This window comes from Rhinatrema bivittatum, chromosome 14 (genome assembly GCF_901001135.1).
Source record: "Rhinatrema bivittatum chromosome 14, aRhiBiv1.1, whole genome shotgun sequence".
NCBI lineage: Eukaryota > Metazoa > Chordata > Amphibia > Gymnophiona > Rhinatrematidae > Rhinatrema > Rhinatrema bivittatum.
The window spans coordinates 15995323-16022065 of NC_042628.1; the positions used below are offsets into that span (position 1 = coordinate 15995323).

Genomic DNA, 26743 nt, shown 5'->3' on the forward strand with positions numbered 1-26743 from the left:
AATCACAGGCTCCGAACAACCCTTCAATCGGAGCCATCGCCTCTCAAAAGCCAAGCCACTAGACAGTAGAAATCCTCCCGGTCTGAAAATACCGGTCCCTGCCGCAACAACCCTGACACATGGGTCAAGCGAACGGGACCATCCACTGTTAGGTAAAACAGGTCCGCAAATCATGGTCGGCACAGCCACTCAGGTGCCACCAGAATCACCTTGCCCGGATGAAGCTCGATGTGCCATAACACTTGCCCTATGAGAGGCCAAGGTGGAAACACATACACATACACCAACAGATGTGTCGACCACGTTTGAACGAGAGCGTCAATGCCCTCTGATCCGACCTCCCTTCTGCGACTGAAAAATTGATTCTTCTTCGCATTTCCTGGAATCGCCTTGAGGTCTACTGCTGGTCTGCCCCACCTGGTCTGAATCAAGGCAAAGGCCTCCATCAACAACTCCCACTCTCCCGTCCAGATGCTGTCTGCTGAGGAAGTTAGCCTGCACGTTGTCCACTCTGGCTATATGGGAAGCACCTATTCTTACCATATGTAAACCGGAGTGAAGGCAAAACGCTATACTTCGGTATATAAAAAACCCCAAATAAAAAAAATAAAATAAATATGTTTCTCTGCTCAAACAAACAGTTCTTGCGCCTCCAGCGCTACTAAACAACTCTTCGTTCGCCCCAATGATTGATGTATGCCACTGTCGTCACATTGTCCAAGAACCCTCGCACCAACTTGTCTTGAATGAGTGGAAGAAACGCCAGTAAGGCTTTGTGCACTGCCCTGGCTTCCGGGAGATGCAGCGAAAGATTACAAAGGCATTACTAAGTGGATGAGAAAATTCTAAGGCATAGCTGTCTCTTAACTTCAGGACCCACTGGTCTGACGTGATCTTGGTCCACTCCTCGTAGAAGGACAGCCTCCCTCCAATAGCCTCCACAGAGGAGCGGACCAGCCCACCTTTATTGACCAATCTTACTTCCGCACTGTTCCTCGGAGGTCTGCATTGGGCTTGAAAGGTCTGCTGTCTGCCCTAATTCTGTTTTTGCGCCACCGACCCAGGGCTCCTGCCAGCATGAAACCTCCTCACTTCTCGGAACCAAGCTCATGGAGGAAGAGACATCTTGGGGGTTTTCCTGTCCTCAGGCAACCTATTAATCTTCGACTCCCCAAACTGCTTCATGAGCTCCTCCAGATCCTCCCCAAACAGCAGCTTGCCCTTGAAGGGGAGGTTAGACAGCTGGGCTTTAGACCACACATTCGCTGACCAATTTCGCAGCCATAGAAGTCTCCGCGCTGCAACCACAGAAGTCTGGATCATGTCATAAAGGGCATCTGTTACATATGCCATTCCCTCTTCCAAGCGAGCAGCCTGAGCTACGTCAGCTGTTGTCCCCGACCGCTTATCATGTGCCTGCTACACCCAGCACAAGCAGGATCTCTGCATCAAGCTTCCGCACACCACCGCAAGAAGGCTCAAAGCTGAAATCTCAAACAGCCTCTTAAGTAGAATTTCCAGTTTCTGATCCGGGATATCCTTCAGAGCAGCCGAACCTGCCACCGGAATTGGTCATCTTCTTTGTAATCGCAGAAACTGCAGCATCCACTTTGGGAATCTTCCACGAATCAAACATCTGTTCCGGCAAGGGATATAACTTAGCCTTAGCCGTGGTTACCTTCAAGCCCACTTTGGGAGATTCCCACTCCACCAATTTCTTCACCTTCTAAGGCAATGGAAAGGCCTTAGGAGGCCCTCGCAATCCCTCCAGGGGTTTACCCACTCATTATTCAAATCTTCCTGAGTGTCCTTAATCCCCAGCTCATCCAACACCTGGGGAATTAGCAGGCCCAGCTCATCCCTACAGAACAGGTGGACCACCTGAGGATCGTCACCGTCTGCGATCGGAACCTCTCCGGATCCTGCATCTGATCCACCAACGTGCTAACAGGGTCCTTGTCCAGATTCACTGGACCTCCCTGCATCTGATCCACATCATCTGTCTCATCTGATGTGTCTTCTTCCACCGCGGACCACTTGAGACCCAAGGACCGCAGGATCCCCCCAGAATCTGCATGCCTCCGATCCCTAGGCTTCTTAGCTGCCCGGGTCTTCCTGGAAAAAGGCCTCTTGGTCTCTGCTCCCTTCCTTGCCAAATAGGCCTTACGGAACAGAAGGACAAAATCCATTGAAAAAGCTTCTGGATCTGAAGAAGGGGGATCCGGATCCCCGTCCCCTTGCGCCTCTTCCCTTCCCCTGCCACCAGCAGGGTCTTGCTCCATGGGAAACAACGTGGGAGGGGAGTCCTGAGGCTCTGAAACAGCAGCCTGACTCCAAGCACCTGCAGACAAAATGGCTGCCGGCTCCTCCAGAACCGGCCCAGCCGACCTCATGCTCCTGCCATCCTGTGGAGCTCCCAGCCCCTCCAGAGACGTATTCCAGGCAAAATGTGGTCGAACTGAGGTGAGCCTATCTTGAACCGCAGCCGCAACAAACTTTGCCGCGCTGTGTGGGAAGCGGCATGTCACGCAATCTGTCCTAAAATTAGCCCCTGCCAATGCAGACAGAGAACAGCATGCCCGGCGCTGAAACCGCCACAGAGCCCGGAGGAGGAAAAAATTCGGCCCCTCCCCCCCCCCACAGCCTAGAACTAATTCACTTGCTGAATATGCCTCAGCCCTGCTCTTACTGCTCTTCCTGGTTTTTTTTTAAACTTAAATTTTGCAACACAGGGCCAGGGAAGGGAAGAAAATTAAAATACTTCCCTGATTCCGAAGGACCCCCGGTTTTGACACCCCCCCCCCCCCTCCCCGACAACAAGGACAGAGGCAGAATAGGGATCTCCAACCACCCGCTTGCCCTGCTCTACTCAAGGGATGGCCCACGAAGGAACCTAACACCTCGGGGAGCTGAAATCTTTTTTTTTTTTTCCCTGCTAGAGACAGAGAAATACTGAGGGACTGCAGGTTATGTAGCAGTGCCTCAAAGTTTCATTCTCTGTCTCCATCTGCTGGTAGGGATGCATAAACCCACTTGTCTGGACTGATCTGGGGTACAAACAAGGACGGGAGGCCAACATTCAGCCACTATCTGTCTGAACAAGTCAGCTGGTTAACGTGCCTGAGATATTCCATGGTACGACCGTAGAGCTGAATATACTCGGCTCTCTTACAGTTAAATGGAGAAGTTTATCTGGCTAACTAGAAGATGGCCAAATAAGCTGAAAAATTGGCACTCATCCGGCTACCTTAGCTGGATATGCAGCTCTGCCTCGGAACGACCCTGTCCCACTCCCCTCACTTATCCAGCAATGCTGCCGAATATTTACACAGCATCACTTAACTGGCTAAGTCAGAACTTAACCAGCTGAGAGGCAGCGAATTTCGACCTCAGGGATCCTAGGAAGAAGATATTCTGGTCTGCTTCTAGCACCTGAAAGCAAACGCGTACTAAGGCTGGTATCTCGTGTCACCAGAGGAAGCTGCCACATGATCCTTTCCCGAGCCACGTATCAGAGAACAAGCTTTCAGGCCTTTCTTAGGGCCCAAGCTGTGCCACGCTCAAGCACGTGCTTAGCCGTCTTGTGGCTGAAACTGCCACTCACCATCACCCCCAGTGGTTATCACGCCGCAACACAATATAAATACCGAACAGTGAAGTGTGCCACCACCCTGGTGCAACGGACAAGGCTCTTGGGGTACTTAAATACAGTGACCAATGCGGACGTCTCCACGTGCAGCCGCAAATAATTCTGATTCAACGCAGAGCGCGCTAATGAACAGAGGGGGCGGGGTCGTGTGGGAGAGGAGTGCCGATTGTGCCTCTGGAAACCGTAAAGATTTCCATCTCAAATGTTTAGAAATCTAAATACTTCATGACAGCTTGTTTGCGACGTACTATTTATTTATTTATGGTTTTTATATACCGATCTTCTTACATTATATGTAAATCAAATCGGTTTACAGAGAACAGTTGAATAAGCTTGCTTGTGGGCAATTACATATAACAAAGAACTTTTTTGAGTAACATATTGTATAACGTTTTGAATAACATTTAAACATAAGAGCAAACTATACTATACATGGCACAACAGGTCTTATATGTCTAAAACTTAATGTTTTAGATTGAGCTTTTCTAAATAGCATTTAAAGAAGAAATAAATAGCCAAAAAAGACAATGTCAAAAATATGGTATTATGGAATATTCCTAGTTCCTAATTGTACAGATGTCTTACAGGAATTTGTTAACAGTAGTCTAAGATAATTTACTTCTGCATTGGTAATTCGAAGCGATCAGGGAGGACTGGGAATGGGTAGACTATGGGTGAGGGTGAGGTGAGTGACACAATGGCTCGTGCTGTATAGAGAGAGTTTCCTTCCATAAACGAGCAAAGAATTGTGGCTGCCATAACATCGTACGAGATCCTTCGCACATTGTTAATGGACTTCGATCAATATGGATCATTAAGGACTGCAATTTTCCTTTGCCGCAATGCTTTACTGCTTCTAGACCGTTATTAAAACGTACAATTCTAGCAATCTACTTTAAAACAAGCTGCAACCAACCCCTTACAAAATATTCAGACAGTTTTTCCTGTTTTACAAGGTTCAGATGAAAGCGCAGAGGGGGGGGGGAGGGGGGGTGTGCAGAGAGACGGGGTACCTGAAGGACTATCTTCTTGTGAATGGCAAACTTTGCAATGATGTGCGCCAGCAGCAGGTGTCCGCTGTACTTGCAGGCTGGGTCCACGCAGGCCTTGGACAGCAAGCAGGGCCAAGCAAAGGTCATGAGGCGCCGCAGCTTGCTGTTCCGGTTCTTGTTGTTGTCGTGGATGTGGTGCGGCGCGTGCTCCACCAGGAGAGTGGCAAACTGCAGGAGGTAAATCCTGAGGGAATCCAGCATGTCGATCTGCTTCTCGGGGTCTAGCACCTGCCCACACAGAAAAGACAGGAGGAAAAGAAAGAGACTTTTGCATCCGTGATCATCAGGCTCTGGGGCACGGGGTAATTTCTTCAGACTCAAAGAGCCGCCCTGAACGATTATCTCTTCAAGCCTCTGAATTTTAACTCTAGCCCCTTTGTTATGCGATTTTGTTTTGTTTTTTTTAATTCTGCAGGGTAAAAGAGCCACGTGAGCCTCCCAAACCCCAAGTGGAGAATCACTGCTCTCATATTTTGCAACTCAAAGTACTTTGTATTAAAGAGATAACCAGGGCTGGAAAAATCCTGGGTGCCAGGTGGACCAGGGCAACTAAAATTCAGCGCACGGCACCAGCCTGGGCCCAAACGGCGCCACGCGCTGAACGAAGGAGCCGCCGCGGCCCGGCAGAGTCAATGGCAGGAGTTGTTCCAGCCATTGGGAGACCTGCGTGCAGGGGGGGGGTAGCGCTGGTGGGCCACAGGGGCCGCCACAGGAATGATACTGGTGGGCTGCTGCAGCCACTCGCTGCCACTGAACCCAAAAGAAAAGAGAGGAGAGGCCGGGGGAGGGAAGGAAACCTGGGGGGGGGGGAGAGGGATGCAGAGAATTGAAAGGTTAAGCAAATGCAGACAAAGTAACAAAAATTTTAAAAGGGGGGAGGGGGGCGGGGGAATCTATAGCGAAAATATTTTCAACTTGGCTCCTAAAACCTGTGGCTGGCACCCAGCTTTCCAGAAATGAAAAAAAAAAAACTTCCTCCACTCCCGGAGCAGATTTCCCGCTGCTGTGGCTTTACGCAGTGTCCTGACCCTGCGCCGTTACCTTTGTTATAAACACGCTGGTGATGCTGTCCGGATTGTCTCCTTCGGGGTTGGGCGGTCCCAGGAGCTGCTCGCCTTCATTTTTTTCAAAGCTGTACAAGAAGGCAGGGTTCAGGATATGCTGCAGAACCTACAGAGAGGGGAGGACACGGCCAGCGGTCAACGTCTTTTGTTTGCACGCCATAAAAAGACCCGGTTTTATTTATTATTTATTTTTAAATTATTCCTGCAAGAGAACGTCACCACCCCTACCATCATCATCAGCAATAATCATAGGAAGTTGTGGTTTTAGCAAACAGCACATGTTTTCAAAGCCAGCCCTACTGGATTCTTCTTTAATGCGGCACTGCAGGCGCCGTTCTTAGTTCCTGATGTCCCTTGCAGCCTTGAAATTCCCGCCATGGAACCGCCGTCCTGCAGCGACGTCGGAAGCCCAGGCCTCAACTAATTCAAGGACTGTTGGAATCGATTGCAAGCACCCATTAGCAGATACGATAAAAAGGATTTATGTTAAAGATACCTCCTGTGGGAAATGATTACAGCGTCCGCTTGCAGCCACATGTTTAATGCACGATCTCCCCCTGCCCTGTACACACAAACTTATCATAATCTTTTCAAAGGATTTTTCTTTTTATACCTGCCCATGCTCATTTTTTCTGTTGGCAAACCCCAAAAAACGCATTCAAATGCATTTGTGGGCTGCAGTATCCAATTGCCGCCGCTTATATTTAATCGTGGTAACTACCCGCCACCATCCTCAAGAATCAAAGGAAAAGCGTGTTGCCATGAATCTGATGCTCATATTTAAATGCTGAACTAAATAAATCCACCTCTCAGGCACTATGCCCTTGAACCGCTATCACTCCTATTTGGTGCAGAAGCAATAAAACAAGGTGTGTGTGTGTGTGTAAGGTGTGTTGTGTGTGTGTAAGGTGTGTGTGTGTGTGTGTGTATAAGCATCAGATTTTCATTTCTGAAAACCCGATGAACTGATTACATCAACCCATTGTCGAGCTCCTCTGGGTACGCAGCCCAGTCAATTTGGAAAAACACAGTCAGTAAATATTCCTACTCAAGTTTCACCAGCAGGAAATTTATCCAAAGAAGCAGGCAGCCTGCCTTCTCCCTCCCCCCACCACCACCAAAAAATAAAGGGTTCTACCTTGGCTTTGAGCTCATCCCCAAAGTTAGGATCGTTAAAATCAACAAAGCGGAAGAAGAGGGCACGCTTTTGGGGAATGCTGTAGTTCTTGGGGATCTCCTCCTCCATGTATTCCTTTAAGAAAGTCATGTTGCAGAGAAAACGGCCTGTGAAAGCCCGGAGCAGCTGGAAGAGCAATTCTATGTCCGCGTAATTCCGCCTGGAAGTAAAAAGGAGAAGAATCCTAAGGCCACCTGCAGGTAACTTTAAACAGCGCACCAGGAGCCGCTGGTTCTGATGAGTAAATCAAAGAACCGAGACCTCACAATGGCTAGAGCCCCTATTCCCTCCGCTACCACCCACTGCCAGAGCAGCAAGTGGCAGAACCCAACTCAGAATTAAACAGAATCATTTGATGACTGCAAATGAAAATCTCACATGAATCAAATACAAGCCAATATCATTCATTCATTCATTCATCTGTGCCTTTCAGTCGGTAAATCGATACAAACCATGTGCATGTACCTGAAGACATTCATTGAGTAAACGGTGTACGCAGAACATGTCCCCATACCTGCAATAGTTCAGTAAGCAGTACGCCAGTAATTTGGGTTCTTTCCAGTTGGTTGCGGCCATGTTTTCTTTGCGGTGCCTCTCTTGGAAAGCTTCGCTTACCCAGACACGTCTTAGTTGACTCACTAAAGAATGCTGATTGGCCAGCCAGGCCTCGTCATTCTTAACGATAATGCTGATAATCTGACAAGACAGGCAGGCAAGGCCCTTGGTTATTTATTTATTTATTTATTGATCATCAGGTTTGCTTTGCGTTCTATCTGCAACTGCACTAAGATAGGGAAGGAGTGCAAGAGACAAACCTTGATGGCTTGGAACTGGAGGTCGAGGCGCATGGTGCTGGTGCTGGGGGAACCGGGCCTGACAGCCGTCTGAGTCCCTCCAGGCAACAGAAGGGTTATAAAGCGGTTAGGATTCGCAGCCAGAACATCTCGGAGAGGCTTGGCATCCTTGTGTTTTAAAAAGCTCTGGTAAGAACGTAAGAGAATTTCATATTAAGAGGGCAATATTCAAAGGCCTTTCCACGGGGGAAAAGTGCACTTGGCCTTTTTGAAGGTAGGGGCTTTGAGTTAAAGCATGCACACTGTTAAATGCCAGGTATACTTTTACCCGTGGATCTACAGCATTCGAGGGGGGAGAGACAGAGGAACTACACAAGTAGGTTTGATATTCAGGGTTTCCAATGGAAAAAAAAAAAAAAAGGACATGCAGAGGAAGAGAGAGTGTGCGATTTCCACAGGAAATCTTTCTGGGGGGCAGCAATCAAAAGCAAAAAGCCTGTATAGAAGTTTTGTTTTATTGGTGCAATCCCCATGGCTAAGAGTACCTGTGGGATTGCATCAACAAGGATGGGTTTGATTGATGCCCCCTTCCCCCCGCCCAAGTGGCATCCTTTTTATATTAAAAAAATGCACAAAGGGGCAAACATTTCAGAAATCATAACAGCTTAAAGACAGGTGGTCAGTGCTTGCACGCTGCACAAGACTTCTTCAGAACAGGCGGAGACGCAGCGCTTTCATAACATTTATTACAGCTGGGTGCAGCGTCACCGAGCACCCAAACGCCTTGCAAAATGCTGCCAGGAACCACAAGTTTTGCGAAGGTGCCATTTATTCCCAGTTAGTCACTGGTATTTATGTGTCCATTAGAGCTTAGTCATGCTGCAATTTGTTTCGATTTAGGCCTAAAGGCGCACTTTGCTTTATTTTTAGACATTTATTGTCAAGTTTTTATTGAGCTCCTGCTGTTGTTCAAACACATTATTCCCTGGAAATGTGAAGCCACAAATGACCCGTTTGCAAGCTAATTTTTTTCTACTATGCCGTAACCTGCAATGAGTGAATTATGTATTCAAAAAGGTGGGTTATAAACAAACAAATAACAAATGATCTCTAAGAATTCTACCATTTACCAGTCTTGCACCCCCCCCCCCCGCAGCATGAAACGTTTTCCTTCCAATGGTTAAAAATGCTCTCTCCCTAAAGGAACACGCATGTTCCCCCGAGAGCGCTCCCCATCAGCTGACCTCAGTGCAAATCACTGGGTTCAAAATCCCAATGAAGGCCTGAAATAGAAATCAAATCCCTAAGCTCGACTGTGGCAAGCAGATTCCAAAAGTCTGCGTCCCGAGTCAGCAAAGACGCGTTCAGACAGAATTCCCGCTTCCGCAGCAGGGGTCCTCGGAAAAACGGAATGGCGGTCTGGGGGTGGAGGGGGGCTTCCTGAAATATTCGCGGACGTCCTTGCAACATTATTCTCTCCTTTCCAAAAACAGTGACCGTCTCCTTCTGGCTCTCCTCCACAAAAAAAAAAAAAAACCCACCTTCGCTGCTTGGCAAGGTTAACGCAGAAAGGCTGCAGCAAATATTCTTTCACGTGGCGCCTGCCTGCCCTAGCTGTAAATCAGCACTATCGGGGGGGGGGGGGGGGGGGGTGTCAACCGCTCTGCCGGTAGGCACCGCCCCAGTTGATGGCTCAGGGAGTACAGGCTTCAAGGCTGCATGAATCTGTTGCTCTCCGCATTACAGCACAAACCGCCGACAGCGCTCCAGCTCTACAAGAAGGTTATTCATGAACAGTTTAGACAATGAAGAGATTCATGCAACCAGGGGAAGGAGATTGATGGTAATAGAGGCTCGCTCCGTATTTACTTCTCATAGTGTACAAACTTTCATGGAACAAATTAGCTTTTATATGAGGCCAAAAAAATAAAATCAAGGGAGAACATGAATTTCCTCACAAGCAAAGTACTAACCAAACTCGTGATCTTATTGAATTTTAAATTGGATGGAGGGAAACGCTGCAGCCCTGGAATTTTTTTTTTTATTTTATTCAATTACTTATTTTTATGGGCGGAAGGGGTGCCAAGAGATCTAGCTCCAAAAGTGAGGAAGGAGGAAGTAAAACGGAAACCTGTCCCCAGCAGCAACAAGCACAGAAAGGAAAAAAAAAAAAAGTCGCAAACACAACATCCTAACATGGTGATTACCATGAACATGCGACTCCACTGAGGATCGTTTAACGTGGCCTCCATCATGAACAGTTCGACCGTCTGGGATGGGTGCCGCGTCAGGAACTTTATGAGGGGTTCTCGGAACGGGCTGCCAGCCTGAAATAAAGCGAGACCTTTCAATGTTTCTCAGCAGGAAGGGCTATCAAGTTTCACTGCATGAACTGGTAAACCGCATGACCTAGCAAAATCAAAAAGGTTTCAAGACTGATTAGCATTACTGTAATGAGACTGTATCGGCTATTCACACCTCCTGGAGTCGCTCTCAGCCTTACGACTCAGAACAAATTCCGGAAATCGGCTTTTAGGATAAATAATTCCATACGGTGTGGTCAAACAAATAGAAATATGTAACAGACGCAATTAACCAAGCACAATCAGTATTGCACTAGACAGAAATCCAAATTCCCCCTCCTGATACCTCAATCAACATGGCTCTTTCGGTTTTCATCACCACCTCCAGCAAAGGTTTGACCAGGGTCTGAGGTGCAGCTGGGATCAGATGGAAGAGGTTTATAATGGCCGAACAGATTTTCATTTCCTGTGGACAAAGAGAAAATGGATATCGTCCGAGCCACTGCAAGGTTAATGCATCCCAAGTACTATATCTCAGGCGCGGTCTAGCACAGCAAAAAGAAAATAAATAAATAAAACCTACCGGTGTGTTAGTGGAGGCTCACCACCAGAGACAGGAGCGTTAAACTGGGGGGGGGGGGGGGGCAGACAAGCACTTACCTTGCTGTTTATACATGCTCTGCCACATGGAGGCAAGTAGGAAAGCTTCCACTGATACATGGGCTTTCTAACTGCTCTCATCTTAAATTATAAATATAACATACTGCACCTGCCCCCTTTTATTTTGTTCTTTACATAAAGCGTGGTTGTGTATTTAGCCTTACCTCTTACAGGAGACAGGAAAGCATGGATCCAGTCCAGAGCATCAAAAACCAAAATGGTGTTTGGGAGCTGTATTCTGCAGGGAGTTACAGCACTAGCGTGTGTTACTGAATGTTTAAGGGCACTCACTTAAAAAGGGCCATGTAAAACCTTGCAAAGCTTTAGTTCAGTACACCCTAGATAAGCAATTCTCTCTGGCTTTCCAGAGTTCCTTGGATTCACTGTGAGCTGCTCTCGGATTATGACCAGCAAGAAATCAAAAAGCATGTCACAGCTGTCAGACAGAGAATATGACAACTGCGACCTTTTTATTTAATTTATTCATTTACTTACAATTTTAGATATTTTTCCATCCAAAGCTGTACAGCATTATATATATACCTGACACAGTGCAAGGGTCTGTTTTCTATTCTTTTCAGTCATCAAAAGGTCAGAACTACAAGTCCCAGAATGCACTGGGATGAGTTTAGACAAACAAAAACTAGGTTGGCCCCACCTCTCATAATACAGAATATGCTGAGGAGAGATGTACTGATAAGAGGAGTTAGAGAATGCACTGCAGTATCTGTTTCTCACTGCTGGGAAAAGCCAAAAGCTGCAGCTTTAAGTGATTTTACAAAAATCCTTGAAAAGCACAGCAAGGGGAAAAAATCTAAAAAAAAAATAAAGAGAAAAAACCTCTTTCTTCCTACCAGGGACTGTACTGTGAGTAAATTTGAAACAGGCTGCCTGCTTAACCAACTCAAAACCGTTCTTGAGCAGGTTTGTTAACATTTTATTCCTAAATTAGCACAAAGCAGCTTTGGGACTGATTTATTCTGAAATTGTCAGAATGCAGCATTAATCAAATCTGCTTATTTATTCCAAAATGTACCAAGCTTTATTTTCCACTCCCTGGACTTGAGTTCCTGCACATGGTAAACTGGAAAAGCCAGTAATGAAAGGACCACCTTCCAGAAAGCTAAACCAGATTTCTTCCGTTTTCCCCATCTGCATAGGCAGCAGTTTTTAAAGCGGCAGCATATCCTTTTATTTTTCCAAAATAGCAACTACATATTTAAATATATGTTATGTAAGTCTTTATAAACATAAACCGGTTCAAAAAAAAAAAAAAAAAAAGGCAGCGGGTCTCCAACAGTCCCCCTTTAGTCTAGATGACCCAAAAGTCAGCTACACCGGACTGCATTTCAAACGTACGCAGCATTAATATAGCGCTACATACATGCCAAAGTAACAGCTGCTATCTCATTATATAAATATTTTCTCCGTCTTTTAGACTTTACCCCCAACAAAACAAAGATAGGCTGCCCGTTGGCGATGCACCAAACTGCAACTGAGTCTATGGAGGATCTCCTACGCCTAATCGGAAACTTATTGATAAGTCAATCAGGAGTTAATAGAAGGCAGATGGATGCATGGCACCACAAATAAAAGGTAATAAATTACAATTGGTCTTCTCAATTAATTCTGGTCATGTGGGTCTTCAAATGTCATTCTAGATCAGGGCTCCCCAGATCTGGTCTACTTTCCAAGACTTCCACAATCAATATGCATGAGGTATATTTTCATGCCTTGCCAACATTGTATGCCAATCTAATTCACGCATATTCACGGTGGAAATACTAAAAGCCTGGTATGGAGCCCTCAAGGACCAGATTTCGGGACCCCGGGTCTAGATTGTCAGGGTTTCCTCCTGACTGCAACAGGAAGAGAAACAGAGACACGCCAGAGACTACCATATGTTGCAAGTCTATTTCCTCCACCCCGGCTACCACTATGCATGGGCTCCCTCAGGCTCAATGGCCTCTTGTCCAGCACATATAAATCCAATGGGAAAAAAAAACACCACCACGAACTCGAATGATACTGGAAGACTCATCTAACCAGAACCAACAAGAGAAATTCTTACAGATCATCAGGCTGTTCTGGAGCTTTGGGCTAATGAGCAGTCCTCAAAATACATGAGGGAGGAATGTGTTGTACTACCATCTCTAGAGCTCTTTTTGCTAAAGAAATATTGGGGAAGGTTTAGACAGTAAGTTTATAATGTTTAACAAAGGAATGGGGAAAAAAGAGCAGCTTACAGCTTTGCTCAAGTCTATAACTAGTACTTATGCTTCTCCAGGCCAGAAAATGAAGTGAATAAGACTGTAGTACAATGAACTTTCACTTCTTCAGAATAGCTTCCATTTTTTGCTTTGTAGGCATAAGGAAAATTACATTTTATCTATATAGCAAGTGTCCCTTTTGATGCCAAGAGTCTTTCCTTGTGCATACTGTACAGGCCAAAAAGAAAAAAAAAAGCTAGCCAGTTTTCTGAAATTTTCGACTCAAGAGAGACCGATCTTTGCTGCTCTTCTGCTATCCAAAATATGCAGCCTTTCTCCTTCAGAGTTGGGTGAACTTCAGCAAAAGAATGGAGGACAGAGACCATCTTTAGAACGAAATGAGCAAATTACCTCTATAATAAAACTTCCTTCTTATGAAATACTGTGGAATGTTTCCTTGCTGAAAAAGCTTGGAGCTCACTAACTGTTCTTGCTCAACAGAGAAGCTTGTATTAGGTCGGTTCTGAATAAATGATCAATGATTCAAAAGAAAATCCAGAAAAACATCCAGTGATAAACTTAAATTCAAGATATCACTAAAGACCTCATTGATTGATAAAGTATTTTCAATCAATTGATTGATAAAGTATTTTCAAACTGGCATTTAAAAAAAAATCTTGCACCAACAGAGTAAGGATTTAATTGAATATGAGCAGTGCCCATGGCACCTGCTTGCACATTCAGAGAAGTCCAGGACAGTTAAAGTTTGGATCCTCTACACAACAACTCTCGTGCTGGTTAAACGATACATATATTTTATTTATTTATTTATTTATTTATTTAAGGGTTTTTATATACCGCAGTACGTAAAGAAATACATCACCGCGGTTTACATTTAACAATAACTTAGCAACAGGCTTTACATTGACATTATTAATAGGTATTAAATAAACTAAATTCCATATAACAGTTTTGACGGAAAACAGGCTGAACAGACTGTAGACCATCCAATAAAGTATAACATACAATTAAAATATTGATGTAACTATTAAACCTTAACAAACCAACACAAAAACTAAATAGTATCTAAAACAATATATATATATATATATACATATATATATATATATATATATATAGCTTAATACCAAGGTCCTCATTTGAAAAACATTTCTCTTTCCCATTCATTCCCCAAGAACAGCCAAAATGGTTAAGTCAAGAAGATTTGGATGCAGATTTGGGGCTTTCATTACTGAGATACTGATGACAACACCTTCTGATGCTATTTCCAGTAGAAGAGAATGCTACCTCCGACAAGGTGACGTCAGAACTATTACGTAGCAGAGCTTCTCTTTTCCTTGTAAAGAATAAAATATAAAACGTCTTGGAATGAGTGGCAAAGAAATAAAGGCACAGGGTAAGCTGAACTGCCATTTCTGAACATGCGCGGAAATTATCCAAGGATCTTAAATCTCCAAAAGAATGTTTACAGCATCTTTGCTGGAATCGAATGACTTGTTCCACCACCACCCTTCCCGCCAATGAGAACCTATTCCCTGGAATACTTTTGTGTGAAGGGATCAACCAGTTCCTTTGTTAGAAATTTTTGTTTTCCTGCAAGGTGGGTTACATTTGGGTTCAGCAAATGCCTCAATGCCCAAAAATGAATTCTTCCTTCCAACAGTACCAAACAGGACATTGATATCTTATGCAGGCTACTGTAAGATGAATGAGCTTCCTCCCACATGCTGCCTCACAATCAGAGAGAGTAAGGTTCATGTTCACAACATTAATTGATATCATTTCCTTCCAGGTCAACTCTTCTGTGTGGCCTACCCATCCTGACAGGCTGGCATTTGTTGTTACTACTAAGGAAAGTAACAATCCTCAATATTGTATGTTCTTTTTTTCCTAAAATCTTCAGAATGCCTATCATCCCCCGACAATCTTGACTTTCTAAGAAAGATACACAGGTTTCTCTCAGGTTTAGGATGATGGATTCCAGCAATTCAATAGATGAAGCTGTACATGATATATGTGAAATTGTATCCATGATACCAACCAAATGCAAGATGCCATGAGTTCTAGTATCTGCAGAGGTTATCTTCAACTGAAGGAGGTATCCTTATTAAACCTTAACATTTTCCACCATGGTCTGTGTTTTATTTCTGGTAGAAAAATGGCCCAATGTTTCAAACAGAGGAGGTACTAAATATTGAACAATACTCTTATCTGAAGCTGCTGAGACTCAGGAACAGTGAGGATATTGCAAGGAAAGAAAACAAGACTCCACAGTGTGGACCTGGATTAAGGAACAGAAGGTCTTACATTTCCTGAAAGAAATCTCTCTTGCCTCTTCTAGTTTAGCCATAATGCAAAAAGAGGAAAAAAAAAAACCTGGGTGAAAAATATAAAAAGAAAGATAAAGAGGGCATATCATCCACTGCTCAGTCCCATTGCAATGACACCACAGGTCTGAAGGCCCACATTAAAAGTGGAGAGGGGGAGATGTATTTGCTCAGAAAATTGAAAGGAAGGAAAGCCTGCTCTGGTTGGTCCTGGAAGACAACAATTAACACTCATTGGGTTTAAAGAGGGCTACAAGCCAAACAGGAAAATTGGTTCTTACCTACTAAGTATAACAGATCAATCCAGACTTCTGGGTTTTGCCTCCCTGCCAACAGATGGAGACAGAGAAAGGTTTACTGACACTGTACATAACCCACTGTGCCACCTGCAGTCCTCAATATTGACCTGTACCAAAGCTAAGATGACAACCATAAACCTCTAAATAAACTCGCTCCCCTCCAACAAACTGGAAGAAGGTGAAGTTGCCCAAAAAGACAATGGAAAACTCATTTCCTAAATTTAACATAAGCGATCAGCACTGAAAACCTCCAACAACTCCGCACTATATACAAAGCAACAGTACAAGCGGAAGGCTCCCCCCGTAAACGGGCAGGTCTCTGGACTGATCTGTGGAACTACAGGAATGAAAATTAGCAGGTAAGAACCAATTTTTATTTCCCTTACATATCCAGATCAGTCCAGACTCCTGGGATGCACCTAAGCTTCCCTTAATTCAGGTGGGACATGGAGAGCTCCAAAATTCTCCTGGCTGAACAAATAGCCACCAAGAAAACCACTTTAAGAGTCAAGTCCTTAACCATAGCTCTCTTTAGTGGTTCAAACTGAGCTTCGCACAATCCTGTACGAACTAGATTCTGATTCCAAGATGGACAAATGTTCTGCAGCTGAGCATGCAAGTTCTTAGCTCCCTGAAGGAACCACAGAATGTCTGGATGTGTGGACCTTTGCCCGGAGACAACACAATGCCGCTACCTGGTCACTCAGAGTTAAAGGCCAGTCCCTTGACCAGAACCTTTCTGTAGAAAAGCCAAAATATGTGAACAGATTGAGACTGCACTCTGTGAACAGCAGACCAGGTCTCGAAGATCCTCCAAATTCGCACATACATCAAGGATGTAGAAGGTGGACATAACTGCTTTGGAATATCCTCTCCGAAGCAAAAGCATGAGACAAAAGTGAGCCACCTGACCCAAAAATATTGGGCCCTGGTAGAAAACAGTTGACTGATGTCCGAACCTCAGGGGCCTATCCATGGCCATGTTGATCAGATTTGGGAAGCAAGATTGATGTGGCCACTCTGGAGCTACCAGGATCATGTTGCCTGGATGTTTCTCGACAAAGCCTTCAATCTCGCTGCCTCATACCTTAATAACATTAAAAAAATCTCCTAAACCAATTGAAACTCTGTCTCAACATGGACAAGACAGAATAAATACTCATCCAAAGAAAAACTCCCACAAAGACTCCATGCAAATAAATAATACTAACATCAAACTCAATGACAAAGTGAAGGACCTAGGAATCTGGATAGACACAGAACTGAATCTAAAAAAACACGTATCAGCAAAGGTCAAAGAAGGCTTTAACAAATTAATGATACTGAAACGCCTAAAACCTCTGCTAAATCATTCTGACTTCTGAACCATTCTACAATCTTTGATCTTCTCAAGCTTCGACTATTGTAACTCTCTGATGTTAGGTCTACCCAAATCTACCACCCGACCTCTCCAAATCCTTCGGAATGCAGCAGCTGAGTTCTATCCGGAAAAAAGAAAACAGACCACATCACACCTGTCTTAAAATCACTTCACTTGCTTCCCATAGACAAACGGATAAAATTTAAAACACTATCCATACTCCACAAAACATACATGGGAATGAAGTCAAATGGATCAACGACGATATGCACACACAAATATCACAGCGCAAGACAAGATCTACAAATAAGGCATTAATAGAAATTCCTACAGTTGCAGCAGCCAAACTTACTACAGTACCCAAAAGAGCATTCTCAATAGCAGGGCCGACCCTCTGGAATACACTCCCTGAAAATCTAAGACTATAAAGTAACATCAAAATGTTCAAAAAACTCCTCAAAACCTGGTTATTCCAACAAACCTACAAAGAAGGCATCGGATAAGCTAAACAAACCGATACCACACATCACACACTTAATGACTATACTGTTAAATAAGCCTATCCAACATTTCATATAGTTAACCAATGTTCGTTAAATCTCCAGTAAACTGCTTCTAATTCTTAATACTTCTAAGAACATAAGAAACTGCCATGCTGGGTCAGACCAAGGGTCCATCAAGCCCAGCATCCTGTTTCCAACAGAGGCCAAACCAGGCCACAAGAACCTGGCAATTACCCAAATACTAAGAAGATCCCAAGCTACTGATGCAACTAATAGCAGTGGCTATTCCCTAAGTAAACTTGATTAATAGCCGTTAATGGACTTCTCCTCCAAGAACTTATCCAAACCTTTTTTGAACCCAGCTACACTAACTGGGTAATTCTCTATTACTTCTTCCAAACTTTGCAATCCCACAATGCATCTGACATGTATACTATTGTTTTTACTCACAAATTGTATCTTATTTACTTTCAATAACAAATTGTATCCTATTTACGCTCGTTTCATTGTACCTGTTTGCTGTTCCATGTACTGTTGTTTCTCTTGTAAACCGTTGTGAAGGCCAGCTCCAAACAACGGTATATAAAAACACTTAAATAAATAAAATAAAAAATAAAAATGTTTCTCTATCAGCCATAATCCCTTGTCCACCAGAAGCCATGGGAAGGCAAAGAAAGAAGAATCCCTCGAGTCCACAGCAGCACCAGAGCTCCAATTCCTTTGTACCGTGTTCTGTTAAGAGGCTGTAAAACCACAATGCCTTGATATTCTCTTAGGTCGGGATACTCCCATCTTCCGTGAATGAGACACTTTGCTGCCTCTGACAGTTCCCATTCACGGGGTCTAACTTTCTCTGACTGATAAAATCCACCTGAACGTCGTTCACTCCGGTGATGAAAGATGCTGCCAGCCGCTCCAAGAGCTGCTCTGCCCAGAGAATCAACTCCTGGGCATCTTAGGCCACTGCCTGATTCTTGTTTCCGCCTTGACAGTTGATGTAGGCCACCGTCATCACATTGTCTGAAAGGATCCGAACTGGATGGACGAGTAATCTTGGCAAGCAGGCAAGGACCATGAAATGCACCACTCTTATCTCTAACCAAATGATAGGCCATGACAACTCCTGTTTCGACCACTGGCCCTGCGTCAACTGATCTTGCCACACTGCCCTCCATCCAGAAAGGCTTGTAACACATCTAACATCTGCTGGAGACAGAGAAATACTGAAGGACTGCAGGTGGTACACTGGGTTATGTACAGTGTCAATGAAACTTTCTCTGTATCCATCTGCTGGCAGGGAGGCAAAACCCAGGAGTCTGGACTGATCTGGGTACATACAGGGAACAAACAGAGGAGGACTGTTATCCCTTTAGCAATTACAAGCAACCCTCCAGAAGACTGTCGTTAAAGGACCACACATACACCAGGTGCAGATAAGGGAAAATAAATGCTCATAAAATAAGTCTCTGGATATTCTTATTCACCTCCCACCCCCACACTAGATACAAGATAGGAATGCCAACAATTCAGAATAATATATGAAGAGGAAGCAGAAGGAACTTTTACAACAAAAGTTATTTTTACCTTCTATATATTTTTTCGAGGTTTTTTTTTTGTTTTTTTTTTTTTAGTAATAATGATAATTGACAAAGCAGCTGATCCTAGAGAGACTGAGCATTTAGATTTGAGATAATTCTTATGCATCCCAAAGAACAGCTGAACCTATGCTTATATCTCCAGCTATCGTAGAGAAAAAAAGAGCAGCAATTTAAAAATGTATCAAATATTATACCTTAAGGAAGGAGAAACCAGATAACATTGGAGGTGATGATTTCTATTTATCATTATTATTATTCTAATTGCCACCTGGATTATTTAAAAATAAAAATTTTTGGCTGTGTTGCCTTTCACCCTCCCTTCATGAAGGTGTTGTCTTCGGAAATTAAAATGTCCAAAAAAAATTGTTCACATTCAATTATTATATTTGATTAAAAAAAGAAAAATGGATGCAATGTAGCTTCTCCTTTCAAAAGGAGCACTGAAGTGTTTCAACTCGCGTCTGAGTAAATCTAGACACTGAAAAACACTGACGTCCTCCTCCACGTTCTGTCCAGCCCCAAAACATGCATCACAACCCTTACAGCACCAACACAACTTCTGCCACAGACGAACACTGAATGACAGTTTCACGGCACCGCACGGGGAAGGCACAAAGCAGTCTGCCCATCACACAACACCAGAAACAGCTAAACAAAAATCACACTGAAAAAAAAAAACAGTACAAGACAAAAAAAAAACAAACAAAAAAACACCAGAAACAACTTCCTGAAACCTCCTCTAAAAAAAAATTTCTCACCTCTACCCCTTCCATGGCAGGCTGAACCAAAACAAAAATTGCAACATGGGGGTGGGTGGGAAACAGAAAAAAAAAAAGAGAAAAAAAGTGTGAAAATACGTAGAGACCATTGCTTCAGACTGCAGTTGTAAACTGACTTAATAGGTATGTGTGTTCTCACCTCAAACTGACAGAATGGAGGCAAGGAACATCTCCCGCACTCTGACATGCTCTCCTGGGGATGGGGAGGAAAATTATCTTTTTTTTTTTCTCTAATCGTACATTATCTCTTTGTATAATTAGGTATATTGTCCTATATACTTACAACCGACAGAAAAACCAGGGATGAATGAGACAGGGGACACGCGCACACGCACACACACAATTATATTCAATATCAGCTCTTTGACAGTTGCCTAAAACATAAGAGCGATGACCATGTGCACTTGAAATGTCAATCAACACAAAAAATATCAAATTGATTCCTTCCCCCCTCCCGCCCCCCAAAAAAAATAAACCAAAAAAAAAAAAAAACCACAAAATGTGAAAGTAAAGAGGGTCTAAAGAAAATGCTGAAGGGCTTGATGTGCCCCATCAAATCATTAAAATTGGTTTCTTCCTGTAATACTATCTTGCCGCAAGGGTCTGGCTAGCGTTCGGCGGAGAATCATGGAGAAGGAGAGGTAAAAGAACTGACTAGGGGAATTCCCTGGGCTTAGTTTTGTCCCAGACTCATGGCCACTCGTCAATTTTAAATGGGAGCTCAGTGGGGGAATGAGATCTTTTGACTGTTCCTGTATAAATCTTGCAAATAGATATGACAGGTACTGAGAACAAAGGCTTGTGTTTTAGAAGCTCTCAGAGTACGTCCTTTATCGGTCAACCTCAGTTCAGTGCAGGCTTGTACGGGAGAAGTTTATACAGAGGAGTTTTCACTTCTCTGTAGGCCTGAAGATTTTGAGAGCTTTTTCGCTCATTCAGGTGGACGTTGCCAATCTGAAAAACTTGACTGCCCTTCCTACAAACTTTATATTCCACCATTTTTGGTCGCCCAAGGCTAGGGAAAACTCTTCTGCATAAACCAGCAGTTAATGCCAGAAATTAGAAAACAAAAGTTTTGCTTCCATTTGGATTGGAAGAAAGAAAACTGTTCTGATACTGAATTTGGAATGGGAAAACAAAAGAGTGCCCTCAAATTTGATTTTGCAAAAGCTTATTCTATAATTATTAGATGCTGGCGCATTGGTACTTATGCGAGACACTAAGCTTCCAAACGTGTCCCTCGTGCAGCTAGCCACAGAAATGTGCACTGGTTTCAATAAACCCTACCCCTCTAACACAAAGGCTAGAGAGATCCTGAGGCTACGGATCCCAAGGGGTTACCAGGATTTTCCCCACTTCTAAAGTGAAACCTCGTTGACTTTAAATCTGCCTGCATCGCTTTGTTCCTTTCTTTTGCATAAGAGCCAGTAATGAAGCGAAATGCTGATAAAAATAGGGACATGTATACATCCATCTACTCTGTGCAGCTTAATGGCTCAGATTAAAATATTTCTGTTGGTTTTTGGGTTTTTTTTAAATCAGCCATGTTATTCCACAAGAAGATTCCCTTAAAAATTAGTGTCAGCTGTGGAAAACACATATTATACAATCATTCTTTTTTAAAACCAACATGCAACTAAAGAAACTATCATTTTCTATCGCTGCTAAAGTTTAATGGTTGAATGTAATTCATTTATGTTCAAATGTACTTTTTCTGTTTATATTGTTGACTTGTGTCACGATTCCCACGCTAATAGCAATTTAACAGTAAAAAAAAAAAAAATCTGTCTAAATCTGCAAGATTTCATTAAAACTACAACTTGTAAAGTACTTCATACTTTGACTGGGTCACAAAAGTTCATAATTAATCCCACTGTCAGGGAGTAACTTCCATGAGCGTGGAATTAAACGGCACGTGCAGGAAACCTGCTCCCTGAAGCCTTACAGCTTACTAATGCTACACTGGCATTTAGGACTCTCTTAGGTACAGCCGGGATCCTTTTTGCCATTCTGAACTGTGATTTTATGGAAGAAAGTCAAAATAAGAAGGACAGATAGACTCAAAAAGACAACTAAAAACATGATCAAAAAATGCTGGGATACACAACATGTTTATATCAATTATGCATGAAAGATCCTCACAGACATGAGGCCCCCCCACCACCCAACACAGAATTAGTTTATAAAGCACTCTGGGGAAACTCATTTTAATCTTTAACTGTAGCAGGTTTGAGGATTTAAAAAAGGTTTTCTGGTGCACGCCATACACCGGGGTCTGCGACGTGCGAGAACCTTGTCATGTAATGATATCATCACATTATTCACAGAAGAAAACAGCAGCACAGAATAATTACACCAAATCTAACGGGGAATAGAGTGCAGTTACAAAAACGTCAGCACCAGGAACTTGCTGCATTTAACTCTACCAGCCAAGCTGAAACACTCCCAATACTGCTAAAATCGGGTCATCCACTCTTTCAATCAGCCCATAACATTTCTTTTGCAAGTTATTTGAATAGAGTCTTCGGGATGGTCCCGGGCGCAATTCTCTGGTACCATGCTGGAGGCGAAAGGGGGAGCTGCTTCAGAAGCATATGCTCCCTTCACAGGCCAAAGCCGAGGTTTAGAGCAATCCTGGCTGACCCGTACCAAGGGAAACGATGCTTAAATCGTTATTTGCTGCTTGGAAGAGTGCACAGAACTCTCTGTCTCGACACGTGCAATCCACAATGGAGCAGGTCAGCCAAGCTGACTGGGGCCAACTAGGCTGAACGGTTACCTGAAAGGCCAGCAAGAGAATTTTTCCTTTATGTAAATAAAATTAACATGATTTAGCATCAGCTTTGCTTAGGCCTATAAAAAGGATGTGTAAGCTATGTGGTGTGTAAGAAATTCTAGCACAAAAACATTCAAAACATTTTTCACCAATGAAATTGTTGACTTACATTTCCATCGCTCCTCTGGCCTCCTTTGTGTGTAATAACCACCACCTCCATCCATTTACGCAGGTGTTGCTGTTGGGGGGTATTCAGCATTTATTAGAATTAAAATAGTGGTAGTTATTAGTACATCAGTTTTGTAATGTATGATGACAGGACGAATGGAGACATTCTGGCATGAAACAGACGGCGCACTCTGGCTGAAACAAAATAATATCCTGCAAACGTCTGCAGCAGAACCTGCGACCGCCATGTCTTTACCCTGGTGAGACCAAGAGCTTTTCCCCATACACTGCCCAATCCCCCAACACTGGAAGGATGTCTGCCTTTAACTGGAAAGAATAAAATATGCACAGGTCTTACTCAAGACATTTAAACCACAAGGATCAATTCTGCCAAATTAAGTAATGCAGAATTTCTGCTAAATATTAAACATGTGATGAATTTTGACTTTCTACCAAGGCAACAGGGAAGAAATATAAGACCTTGGTTCACCAGCATTATTACCAGACGCACGCACGCAACAGAATACTGGCACTAATCTTCCGAGACATGAATGCAAGAAAGTCTATTTATTTTGTACAGTGCTTTACTGAACCTCTTTCATATATGCACCAGGAAGAGTGGTAGGAACGCAGGGCCTGACAATCAGCAAAATCAACAAAGAAATAAGGCCTTTGCCTGTCAGTTTCTTAAGACTCCGGTCTGAATAATGTGGGCGATATGACTTCCAGGAACAGGACTGAGACCACCAAGACCACCCACTACCAACCTCGGTCAGGTCAGAATCAGTCCTAGAGATGAGAAAAGCGTGCTTTTCCCATCAAGAAAGTTCTTCTTGTGACTGTTTCTTACTCTAATTTTGATTTTACAAAAAACCCAGGGTACGTTATGCCATTTCCATGTTTGCATTTAGGGGAAATTCTCTAACAGCCCGCATAAGAAAGTTGGCAAAACACACAAAAGCCCCATCAGTGTTCAAAGCAAACGTGCACAGGTTCATGAAAACCAACCCCACGCAACTGCACCTGTTAATTTGTGCACAGGAGATTTACACGGACATCCAAAAAAGTCCAAACCCCTTTCCAAATCCGCTCCCGGGAACGCCTCTGCTCGGTCTGACGTTCGCAGGCAGGTTTACCCGCATCTCCGGCAGGCAGCTCTAACAAGCCATTTCCGTGGGGGGAAAGCAGTTTTAGCCACAGAAAAAGGCTTTGAAAGTTACCCCCCCCCCCCCCCCTTGACGCTAAAGCAGACGGCAGGATCAAAGAAACATTTTAGGAAGATTCTGCATGCATCGGTTTTATCTGCCTTGCACTGGGCCCCTTACCATCATCTGGTCACAGAACTTGTCATTGAAGGAGTTGGGGAAGAGCCTGGTGACGGACGTCAGGCGGTTGACGACGTTCAGCGTCAGGCTTCTGTAGTCGCCCAGCATCATTAGCAAGGGCCTCATGTGTGTGTGAATCTGATCGACTTCTATCGTAGCTCCCTCCAGGAACTGGAAACAAAGACAGGGCGTTTCAACACAACGGGGAGCTTCCTGCTGCCCGCAAAGGTTTTGCAGCAAAAATAAAATTCTTCGAGCCGCTGGAGTTTAAAGGGACAATTTTCAAAGGATTTCTACAGGTAAACGGGGCATTCAAGCAAGAAGTCAAGCGACAAAGGCTTGCCATTAAACAAATCAAAGGGTAAGGGACAGACTATACAGCATGCAACAAGAAGGGTGAAAGCAAACAGAACAGTGTTTATTCTAAAGGAAACACAGCTGTAATAGTTAACTTGAGACTTTATTAGGGAAAAACAGAGCAAAGGGTTAGGGACAAGAAACAGAACAAAGCACAAGGACATAGTTTTGTTCTGGGGGGCGAGAGGTCCATACAACTGTACAATCACCCAGCCACCACAAAGTTCCAGTACTGTGTATAAGCTTTTATATCTGTCATACTGACCAATCAGAACCTACTCAGAGTGTTGATTCTAGATAAGTGCAGTGCATTTCATTTGAGAATGTATTAGACCAATCAGCTAATGGGTCTGGGGTGTTGGCTGGCTGCATTCCAGCACGTAGCCAGAGTCCTCTGCATTCTTTGTCTAACACAGGAGTACAGCACTAAGAGGTGTCAGAAATATAGGGCATACCTACAACAGGCTAGTCCATGTTTATGAAGGAGAAGAAAAATCCCAGGTGCAAGGTTACCTGGGTTCCCAAACTTGGCACCCAGTGCCTGCCACTGACTCACACTCAGGAGGAGCCACCATGGCCCAGTGCTGCCCCCACAAGAGAGGAAGGGCAGAAGCTGCAGGGGAGGGAAGTGGGGGGGGGGGGGGGGGAAACAGGCTACAGCAGTGATGGCGAACTCGAGTGCCACAAACAGGCCAGGTTTTCAGGCCTGTCTGCACGAGAAAGATTTGCATGCACTGCCTAAAAACCGTGTGCAAATCTATCTCATGCATTTTCATTGTGGATAGCCTGAAAATCTGTGGCACTCGAGGACTGGAGTTTGCAATCACTGGGCTAGAGGGAGCAGAAGTGGGGACAGCAGCTGAAAGGAAGGAAAAGAAAAAGGGCAGAGAGGATGGAGGAAGGGAAAAAGCAAAAAAATATACATATATACATAAAAAAATACCTAAAGAAAACAACAACAACAAACAACAAAAAAGAAAAACAGACAAAACAAAAACTGAGCACCCAAAAATAAAAAGGTTATAGGAAAAAAAATTGTTGCCATGTTGTTTTTTTTTTAAATGTTTGGCTGGTGCCCACATGTGCTGAATAATCATCTACCCCTGGTTTCATGTAAAAATTAGACCCCCAGCAAGTGAGGTTTTCAGGTATGAGCCATGCCAAAGACAGTGGGCCAATGATGTAACAAATAGCACAAGAGAATGATGCCATGGAAAAAAGGGATGTGCAGCCATTGGTCAATTCATTTCATTCATTTCGGTGGAATGCACATTTTGTCACAAATGGATAGTAGATGCACAAAACCGATGGTATGCGCGTGTGGATGGCCGCCTACGTACGCGCATGCCATGCATTTTGCGTGCCTACTATCCACATTTGTGAGATACGCACGTTCCGCTGAAACGAATGAAAAATCAACCAACGAATGCGCATCCCTAATGGAAAACATGACGCCACCGTGTGCTCCTCTTCATTTACCAGCATTTGCAGACCCACGACGGGCATTTCAACGCTGACCTTCCTTTCAATGAAATACCAAGCCTTCCAGAAAGAGTTAAACTGGCACCAAAGTAAATGCTTACTAAAGTGAAACTTACAAACTCAGGAAATTTCATTTAACCATTATTTCCCTTGACGCCCCATAAAATGAGATCCACTATCAAGACAGAACTCTAGAGAAAAACAGGATTCCTTATTGATACACCGCAATTCCATCGGTAGCATCAAAGCAGTTACAAAAAGCAATAAAAGCAAACAAAAACAATTACATTAAAACAGACATAAAATCAATTCTATAAATCACTAAAAACAGTAAAACAAAAACCAAACACGCTAATTAACATTATACTCCTTGCAGGCTAGTATATTTTTAGTACAAGAACTTCTGTGCTTCTTCCGATGTGACAGGCAGCTTTCATCCCGACAACCATTTTTATCTGGAAGGCAGCACCCCATTCTGTCTGGGAAACTCATGTACTCCATATCTTTTCAGTTGGGCCATACAGTGTCAATACAATATCCAGTTACAGGGAAGTTTGCCTATACCGGACTGTGAGATAAAGACAAAACTGATACAACTGCTTGTCCTAACTTGTAATCTTCCATAGATTAGTATCTCCCTAGTCAGGGTAACTTTATGTCAGGAAAGCATGGGGATAAATTCGGGGAATCCCTAGTTGCTACAAAGCGAAGGGAAAGTCAGGAATCAACTGGGGTGGATGGTATTGCACCAAGAAGTAAATTGGGCAAACTAGAAGGACCTTAAGTCTTTATCTGCCATCAGATTCTATTAAGAATGGTATATTAGGCCCTCTATCAGT

The 26743-nt window shown here is 43.7% G+C and overlaps 1 protein-coding gene across 5 annotated transcripts in view; it reads right to left on the minus strand.

Moving 5' to 3' along the window:
- The window catches only part of TRRAP (transformation/transcription domain associated protein), a 252240-nt gene that overhangs the window by 166521 nt on the left and 58976 nt on the right, over positions 1 to 26743 (minus strand). For all 5 annotated transcript variants that reach the window (XM_029576431.1, XM_029576433.1, XM_029576429.1 and 2 more), the window contains 9 exons: positions 24066 to 24236; positions 22742 to 22810; positions 10386 to 10505; positions 9944 to 10063; positions 7758 to 7922; positions 7457 to 7638; positions 6904 to 7102; positions 5743 to 5871; positions 4663 to 4929 (listed from right to left, as the gene is read on the minus strand). In XM_029576431.1, coding sequence (XP_029432291.1) covers positions 4663 to 4929; positions 5743 to 5871; positions 6904 to 7102; positions 7457 to 7638; positions 7758 to 7922; positions 9944 to 10063; positions 10386 to 10505; positions 22742 to 22810; positions 24066 to 24236 — 1422 coding nt within the window. The remainder of the gene's footprint in view (positions 1 to 4662; positions 4930 to 5742; positions 5872 to 6903; positions 7103 to 7456; positions 7639 to 7757; positions 7923 to 9943; positions 10064 to 10385; positions 10506 to 22741; positions 22811 to 24065; positions 24237 to 26743) is intronic.